This window comes from Hibiscus syriacus, unplaced genomic scaffold, assembly GCF_006381635.1.
Source record: "Hibiscus syriacus cultivar Baekdansim isolate YM2019G1 unplaced genomic scaffold, ASM638163v2 tig00110515_pilon, whole genome shotgun sequence".
NCBI lineage: Eukaryota > Viridiplantae > Streptophyta > Magnoliopsida > Malvales > Malvaceae > Hibiscus > Hibiscus syriacus.
The window spans coordinates 890,852-900,631 of NW_024062769.1; the positions used below are offsets into that span (position 1 = coordinate 890,852).

The 9,780-nt window shown below is 35.4% G+C and overlaps 1 protein-coding gene across 2 annotated transcripts; it reads right to left on the bottom strand.

The window, feature by feature from the left end:
• Positions 1-2,976: 2,976 nt before the first annotated feature.
• LOC120130145 (arginine/serine-rich coiled-coil protein 2-like) lies at positions 2,977-7,520 on the bottom strand. Of its 2 annotated transcripts, none has more exons than XM_039147465.1 (7): positions 7,337-7,520; positions 6,832-6,976; positions 5,129-5,446; positions 4,878-5,018; positions 4,172-4,269; positions 4,006-4,074; positions 2,977-3,303 (listed from the first exon to the last, which is right to left on the bottom strand). In XM_039147465.1, the coding sequence occupies exons 2-7, from the start codon at positions 6,962-6,964 to the stop codon at positions 3,163-3,165; spliced, it is 900 nt and encodes a 299-aa protein (XP_039003396.1). In that variant the 5' UTR covers positions 6,965-6,976; positions 7,337-7,520; the 3' UTR covers positions 2,977-3,162. The 2 variants fall into 2 exon arrangements, with proteins under 2 accessions (XP_039003396.1, XP_039003395.1); XM_039147464.1 differs by having other exon boundaries at positions 5,102-5,446.
• Between the last annotated feature and the right edge of the window lie 2,260 nt (positions 7,521-9,780).

A 9,780-nucleotide genomic window follows, 5' to 3' on the forward strand; every position in this document is an offset into this window, starting at 1 on the left:
TGATGGCTTGGCATATCACTTCAGAGTCCAAGTTGGGATGATCTTGGTTGACCCCTCCAGCACAACATGTGTGAGGACCATTGTATACTGTTAGTTCCCATCTGTTGTTTTTCCTCTTCCTCTTCGATACGCAAACCATCCAATTGCATCCGTTTTCGCCCTGGGCATAGTAGCATACATATTTTTCGGTCGTAGAGCGGTCTACTCTGGACTGAACATAATTACGGATATTGTAATTTTTGATAGCCATCATCGCTTCTTCTTTTCTTGAAAACTCTATGCCTAAAGATAACTAACCATTATTTATTGATGAGTAATACCCATAGTCACCGAGATGAGGCATATCCGCAAATTCTGGCCCGTACATTGCACCATAATCAGCTTCATACATGTGTGCAGGAGGGTCAGTTTGTGCCATATTTCCTGGAACTTCATCATCATAGGAGTTGAATTGCGGTGATTCTGGGTCAATGAATAATCCAGTCTCAGCACCATCCGCACCAGGCTCACGAAGCAGTTCTTCTGGTGGAGATGATGGTTCCTCCATGCTCTCCACATTTAGGTCGAAGAACCTACTACTTGCACACCTTTCCCTTGAACTAGAAGGCATATCGACATTGAGATCGAAAAAACTCACAGTCGAATGCCTCCCCCTAGAGCTTGAAGCCATCGCGTCAAATGGAAACTGCACAGATGGTTGCGTCGATGGCATCTCCATATTAAGGTCAAAGGGATTTGCAGATGAATGCCTTCCCCTTGAACTGGACGCGATGTTGCCATACGGATTGTTCGTCGACCTACCTCGGTACATATCGTAAGGAGTTATGGATGAATGTCTCCCCATTATGGCATTAAAATCATTACACATTACTGTCGTCGGGCTGTCAACTTGATCAACTTGTTCAGTCAGCCCATAGTGGGAGCTTAATGATTGACCCCGAACAGCACGCACTTGAACAAAATATGCATACATCTCAATAGCGGCGTCTGAATAATTACTTTGAGCTTCGACCATCATTTCAACATCATCATTGTTCGAAAGTTCGAGCGCTGTATAAGTTAATGGCAACAATGATGTTGGAAATCTATACTGCAACGACGACACTCTTCTACTACTTCCAACATGAATCTTCCTCGAAATCTTCATTATCAGCTCCTCAAGAGTTATGTTTCTCTTGAATGATATTTTAACACGCTCATTTGATACGAAAACAATGTCGGTTTCATCTTCTCGAATTTCACCATCATAATAAACAATAGCTGAAAGTCGCGCCATTATTTGAGTTTAAAAGTGCGACACTATTATATCTGGAAAAAAAATAAATGAAACAAACCTGATTTAATAAATTATATATGAACGAACATATAACACAATAAAATTTTTATACATCAACGTAAATAAATTAAAAAATATAATTTAATATTATTACCTGCACCGCAAAACTATTTCGACGTATGCTCCCGCTTTCCAATTTTACAAACACAAAAATTAATTGAAAATAATTAGTATAATATTTTTTTCAAATAATCATAATAAACAATAAATATAATAAAAATTATAACAAAATTACCTTATAACGAAAAATCGCACGAACTTCTAAATAAAATATGAGAAGATTGCCAGAATTATTGACTCGTTGACGGAATTGTTATATTAATTTATAAGTTGATAGGAGAGATGTGAGAAATTAACCAGCGGAGAATGGTATTTATAGCGAGGAAAGTTATACAAAACGCGATACCTGCCCCGCGCTATATAAAATTATGTCAGGAGTAAAGGTATGTCGCGGTACCTGCCCCACGCTATATAAAATTATGCAGTAAAGGTATAGCGCGGTACCTGATCCGCGCTATACCCCTACGTGGCGTATAGCACGCTGCAGGGGCCGCGCTATACCCACATGGCGCTAGCTCACCGTATAACGCGGTGCAGGGGGCGCACTATACCCCACGTGGCGTCAAATCATCGTATAGCGCGGTGCAGGGGGCGCGCTTTACTGCTAAGGGTGTTAGATCGAAAAATATAGTCTGAGCAGTGTTAGATCGGTAATATTACCAGTCACCGGTGATATATCGAGAAAATCGCCTGTTTTAAAGTGTAGTACTAATTATGCACATGAATATTATTAATGTGTTAATGTAGCGTAGTTTTTTTTATTGTCCTCTAATTTTAAGGTTTCCCCTTAACTAATCTGAAATGACTCGGGTCGCACGCCTGGCTTTGGAGGATGACTCTCCCAGCGAAGATTTTCTCATACACAATGATTCAAACCTGATATCTTGCTTAAGCGATATCAAGCTAGTTACCACTTGAACCAACCTACGTAGATAATGTAGTGTAATATTTTATACAATTAGAATGACATTATTTAATATTATATAATTCTAATTAATATCGACACTTCTACCTTTTTGATGTAGGTATGAATCAAACATATTTTAATTTTTTAAGATTATATCAATTCAACCCAAATATAAAAATTTAACTAGAAGTTCAAATATGAAGATAAATGTTAAATATTATATAAACATTTTTAAGATAAATATGAAGATAAATGTTAAAAATATCATTGAATAAGAATCATGGAAACTTTTAAATCTAAAATAATATATTTATAATATATTTAAAATACAGTCCGCATAAATTATTCTTATTATCTAAATTCATATAAAAGAATGAGTGACATTAAATTTTAATTTGATGTACTTACAAAAATAAAATTTTGTAATTTATAAAAAAAGTGTAAAAAAAATTAACATTAAAGTTAATTCAATTTAAAAAAATAAAAAATTACAATATGCGTTTATATCAAATAATTTTAGAAAACATTTTCAACAAAGATTACCAAATAGAGGAAAATGAATTTCGAACATCCCAAAAATACTTTCCAAAATCTTGTCCAAGAATTGTAATTCATTTTTCATAATTTTTATTTTCCAGAAAACCAATTACAATAAAACATACCCTTACACACGACACCAGACACCATAGGATTAAACAGATACTATTCATAACATTGAAAAGCAAAAAGGTTAAGACCAAAAACATCCAACAAAGCACATTTTTCTTCATAATATGTATAATGACGAGTACAGAATAAGTAGAACAGAATGTCACAAAGCAATCCCCTTTGCAGCACCATACGTTTTGAATTTTGAAGCTTAAAGCCCTAATCCAACAGTGCGGCCATCTCTCCGTCGAAGTCCGGCAGTGTACTGCTCCAAATGGAGCTGGAGTTCACACTGCTTCTCTGCGTCTTGATCATCGGCTTTATGCTCTACCTTCGTATCCCCTTTCACACCCTACAATTGGCCATAGGCAACCTCAGACTTTATATCAGTATTAGTAATTAGGAATGAACTTTCGATCGATTCGAGTTAAAAAATTTCGAGTTACTCAAGTTGACGAGTTTTTATTTCACAACTCGGAGTTGACATAAAAAAAATTTCGAGTCGAGTCTAGTCTAGTCAAATTTTCAAATTTTTATTTAAATATTTATAATATTATTTGATTTCAATTTAAATGGTTTTTTATGATCATGTATAATACAACAATTAATTCTTGTGACTTTTGATAAAAGAAATACAATACATATATTTTTCTTTCATATGTGATATACATATATTATACATAATTGAGGGGTTCAACTCAAACTTGAAAATTCATCCACTAATTACTAAAAAATTCGAGTTGTTTGTGTTGTAAAATACAACTCGATTTGAACTTGAAATTTTTTCAAATCGAGTCGAGTTTATGAAAATACAACTCGGAAGTCATTTCGAGTCGAGTTTTTCTAATCGAGTCAAGTTGAAAAAATCTGTTTTTCGAGTCGAGTTGAGTTTTGCTCTTCACCTATTAGTAATGTGAAGAAACTCTAATGGAGTGAATCTGTCATAGCAAATGTGATAGTTTGTTCAAACATAGTTCGAATGGCTGACTTGTAAGGCAAACAAGTTGCTCAGAGAAAAACAACAAAGGCATAGAAATGTAAAAAGGGATTTTACCATGAGTTTATTGAACATCACTTGTCGCTCACGATCTCCAAATAGTGCAGTATCCCAGCGATGACCAGACTGCCATCAACCAAATATATAGATACAAAAAGCAGTTTATGTTCAATGCAACAAGTTCCTTAAATCTTGAAAATTTTAGCTAATTCAGCAGCAATACCTCTTCTGCAGGAATGCTTTTCTTTCTCCCCCACAGCAATTTCTTCTTCTGCTCCGTAGTCATATTACTATGGCCTGCGCCACTAAGGTTCCTATTAACTACATTGATAATAATCAGATACCGCCTGAATGCAGTGTGAGAAATAAGCTTTAATGGAGCTGCCAGCCTTTACTGTTCCAATAGCAGGAACAAATGACTTAGGCTGGTTAAGCATTTGTTGTTACGGTACAGTTGAAAAGTGAATTTCAAAATATTTGGTTGAAAAGTAATTTTGAAAAGCCCTAGAAGCCAGCTTCTTTGTTTGGTTTTAAAACCACTTTTAAAAGAAGTTTTACATAGAAAAAGCCCTTTGTTTGGCATTGCTTTTGCTGTCAAAAAGTGTTTTTGGACGCCAAACATACCTAGCTTAATTACTAATTTGAAATAGTGCTATCATGGTTGAATGGATGGAAATGATAAAAAGGACTCAGCTTCAAATTAGAATAATGCATCACATGGTATCATATGTTCTTTGTAAACCTCAGCTTCAAATTAATTAATAAGAGCTATTGATCTCATTTCCATGCAATATTACAGCTATTTCAATTTTCAACGCTTAAAATTTGAAGGAAACATAAATTTTAAATGGATTGTTCACTAATGCATTCGAGTAGAAGTTCAAATATGAGGGAGAAAGAGAAAGCCGAAAAAGTTCCAATAAGAATACCTAATTCAGCAGCTTTCATTGCAGCAACTTTTGCAGCATTCACGTCATTAGTGATGTCAATATCACTGCTATGAACGTGACCAATGGCCACTCTTTCAACAGTCTCCTCAGCTTGCTCCAAACTTGACCGCTTTTCATCACCTATAGTAAAAGAAGACAGAGAAACTAATCACAAAGTAATAAAACAATCAACCATTAGAAGAAGAAAGTCACAAAATAATTACCATACTTAACATAATCAGAGCCCTTACCCAAGCTAAAGAGTTTCGACTTCACTTGTCTTGGATGATCAGAATGAGCGATAATTCTTGATTTTCGATCAGAATGAGAGGAAAATCTATCATACTTTCTATCTTCATTTCCATGCTTGTCATGCCTGGAACCATAAGAGCTCCTGGAAGGCTGTTGATTAGAATATCTATAAGAATCACCATTTCTACTATATCGATTCCTAGTAGAATCCCTATCTAGTTCTCTCCCATCTCTTCCTGGTCGAGTATCAGCACTTTTTTCCGGATCATCCCTAGAAACCATGGGACTAACGCTCCGGTCACGCCGAGGAGAACTTCCTGTAAACATCACAATCAGAAATGGAATCTTAGAAATGTGACACTGTGTATGAATCAATCTTTCAAGATCCAAGTTGGAGGAGAAGAGGAACCTTACAAATTTTTTGTCATGTTAATTGTCATAACTCATAAGTGCAATTGCTTAAAGGAATAAAGATATTTGACCTCTTAAAATTGAAGCTTAATGTGTTAAATGTTTATTTAGTCCAACAGTAAGCCAAGCTCTGTATACCATAAATTAGTCAAGATTTGCTATGAGGAAAAGGCTCTAAATTTGTTCTAAAAGTTATTACTTACATACAAATAGCAATCATGCATGCAAAATCAATCGAAACAAAGCTTCCTCATATATCTAAACTTCGGGGATTTGTATCATCGTAAGTAAATAGATCAACCAAAATATTCAGAGTAACAACCAAAGATTTGCACATCCCAAATTCTGAATCAAGCAACATATAACCAGAAGCAAAGACAAAATAATATCGAAAGCACTTCTGAAAGACTATTCTCTATTTAGTTATAAGTAATCATGTCAAATCATTTGCTTCATGCAAACATAACTAGACATTGATCAGAGTAATAAATTGACAACAGAAGGGTAGGCTTGATGTTCGGCAAATTTAGGTCATTATTGTAGACACAAGGAATATTGTTGCCTACCAATCTTATGCTCCAAATCCAATGAGGTGTATTATAGCATTAAGGAGAGTATTGGTTAATTGTTTTTCTCTATGTTACTTGGACTTTTAAGTGTCAGAGATGGTATGTGTCGAGCATAGGTGTGTTAAAATTTTTCTCCAAGTCTTCCAATGCATTTGGAGGATCTTGGGAGGGTCGTATCCCCATAGTCATGCCAGATACATATATCGGATACGGGTAATTCAAGAGAAAATGAATAGCCAAAGCAACAAAGTTTTTATGATCAAGTCTTAGTTTATGCTTGTGTGAGGAGAATTCTAGTAATTATTCTTCTTAGGCGTTCAATTTGAACCATCCACTCCCTTTAGATCCTAGACTAAATCAGACCCAAACCAAATTCCAAAAGAAAGCATCCTTCAAATTTTAATCTAACCTAATCCAAAAGAAAACATCCTTCAAGTTTCAACCTAATCTTGAATCACTGTCCAAATGTCCTGTTCATAGCCCAGACCAAAAGGTAGATTTAATCCATTTTCCTTTCTTTATCTTTCTTCATAATCTTATTGTGCCTTCAGCTGAGGTTTCCTTTCTAAACCAACCAAACACCCTAATTTTTTAAGCTAAATGCATTTTCATTCCACTGAACACTATTGTGTTTTGAGTGCCAAGGTACAAGTTCAACCCAAATTATGTTCAAGTTTCCCGAAGAACCAACAAGAACTTAGGACAAAAATTAACAATCAAACCTTCAGATGAAGATAACCCGCTAACTGGAGTGCGATGCCTATACCGTCGGTTAGATGTATCATTAGAAGACTTACAAAATGCTGCTTTTGCATCAGAACTATCGGGCGGTGAAGTCTCTAAATTCGGTTCCATGAAGCCGACTACCTGCAATAAAACATATCTCTGCATTATGCTAACATGACAAATCACTAAAGGAACAACCTATTACGTTGGCTGCCAATAATAAGAGATTGATGCTATTTGGGGGGGGGGGTTACGGGTTTTTCTTCTTTCTTTTGACTAAAACCTAGTTCAATTCATTGCAATCTTCGAATAATTATAAATTAGGGGGAAATTCAACTGAAATTCGGGATAAGATTTTTTTCCAAAAGGTTAAATCCAGCCAGAGAATCCGAAACGCCACGCAAAAATTAAACAAACCCTAAAAACCTAGCTACATTAAAATCGAAACCAGACATCAAATAAATAGAGAAATTTAATTATACGGTTAGATTTGAGTATTACCTTAGAATTTATTGTGGAAAGATTGGGCAACGTTTAATTTCCCGTGCAAAGCAAAATAAAGATGGAAATCTGCATGAAGGAGACAAATAACGAAAACAGAGCTCAGAGAATCAATTATTTAGTGACGGCTTGCACTCCTGCAAAACGAGGAAGAAACACGAACGAAACGAAAGGAGAACGAGAATAAAGACAAGGGAAATAATATATACACGTTATTTGTCAACCCAGTCTCCTCGCCAATAAATTCAAGCATAAAAAGCTTAATAGTACCGAACTAGGATGTTTTATTGTTGTCCCAACTATTTATAGGATAGGTCCGGAATTAGGCTTCGACTTAAATAAGTAGATTAGAATTGTCATTGATCATTTATTTTAAGAAAAAAAGGTTGATTGGATACCTTGATTTCTTATATGATTTGCATCTTTCTAAAGATATGTCAGATTCGAGAGTCGGTTACAGTCAAAGAATGATTAACACCCTTGAACTGCTCTTTTGGTACTAATTAATTTTCAGTTGTCTTAATTGAGAAAATTACAAGTCGGCTAGATTGGAGAAGAAAGTTCTCGAAACCCTCCCCCATTCATCGGCTTAAACCTTCCCTTTTTGGGTTTTTCGAATCAAAAGCAAGGGAAAAAACCAAACAACCCACATGCAAGTATCAAAACCGAGAAAGGCATGAACTTTACCATTTTATTTCTTTCCGAGACGTTACAAGTGCTTCGATTTGTGTATTTCTCTCCGATTTTTCTTGAATTTTTCTCACTGTTTACATGCGTATTTATAATCATGGAAATCTATTTTTACTTCATTTTTTTCCTATAGTTTTACTTGGACTAAAATACTTGCTTGTTTGTTGTTTGTTGGTGAGTCCCATGAAACCACGTCGCCGATGGCCGAGAAAGACGGGTTGTTGGCCGAGTGGTGAGTTGTGGCTGGGATGAAAACTCTCCAAGCCACCCTGACCCTCAGATGGCCTGTTGATCTGATGGTCGACGTCATGCGGCGTGAGTAAAGAGTTAGGGTTTTAAAACCCAAACTAATTCGGGTTGAAGACTAGACCGGTTCGAGTCGCTCCAAGATCCGATTCTGCTAATGTTGGGTTTGAGTGTATTGCTGGGTCGGGCATTATTTTTAATTCATTGTTGGACCTGACACATGCAATAAAATAAATTATAAATATAAATATATTATATTATAATGAATATACCCTATGATATATATGAAATATAAATATACTATATAGTATAAATAAGCACATAAGCAATATGAACATTATAATATAATATAAATCTGGTCGGACGAAATTATGTGTCTACAGCTGCCCCTCTTTGCCCATTATTGTGTAACAAAAATAGGAAAAATATTAAAAGACACAAATTTCGTCCATTATGAATGTATCATTTAACGTCCTCTGTTACGAGAATTGATTCCCATCTTGTCGAATATCCTCTATCGTAGAGTTAAAATCTGATGTTATGATTGATTTGTTATGTCCAATTTGGACTGAATTATAGATGTCTCTCTCGTCGTGAGGTTGAGTTGAACTGGAGAATCCTGAGCACGATATCCTTCCTTGTGAAGTTGAAATCAAACTCAAAGTAGCTCATGAATCGTCTTCTATTCCAAAATACTTCGTCGTAAAGCTGAAACTTGACCTGAAGACTTTGGTATGAAATTGGTTTTTTATTGTTATGTTATAGATGACTCATTTTTTGTGAAGTTGGGTCAATCTTTTGGGTACTATATCCTTCATTTTGAAGTCGAAATTGTAGGTGGCTCTCTTCGTTGTGAAGTTGAGCTTCGAACTGGAAAGCAACTTTTTGTTGTCAATCTTTGTCAACCTTGGTCTTCTTCTTTATTTAAAGACCTTGGTATTGAAACTAAACCGGAAAGTAGTTCCTCGATGCTACCTTGCGGTAAATACACCCTCGAGTTGAATGGAATCGAACTTGAAAGCTCTTGTTGACAGATAACCCTTCTCGCCTTGGGCTATGCTGTACTGGGTTGGGAGATAGACCTTTGTTGTTGCAGATGACTCATTTGATGTGAAATTAAGTCGATTTATTGGAAACTATATCCTTCTTTGTGAAGTTAAAATCGTAGAGGGCTCCTTCTTTGTGAAGTTGAGCTTTGAATTGGATATCCTTCGTTGTGAAGTTGAAATCCCATCTTGTAAATTGATCACTTTGAGTTCAATATCATTCGTTGTGAAGTTGAAATTGACTCTAACAAGAATATGCAAAATTATGCATATATGCGACGCTTATGCATGAAATGCTCTTATGTGTGCCTAAAATGCATATGTGAATTATGTTATTTTAGGATTTGGAGAGAAATCTCAATCTCTGGTTGTCAGTCTTGATGACTCTTAACTCTGGAATATGAATTTTTTGATTTTTTATCTTGGATTCTTCAACATGCTTAAATTCGATGTATAGAATGT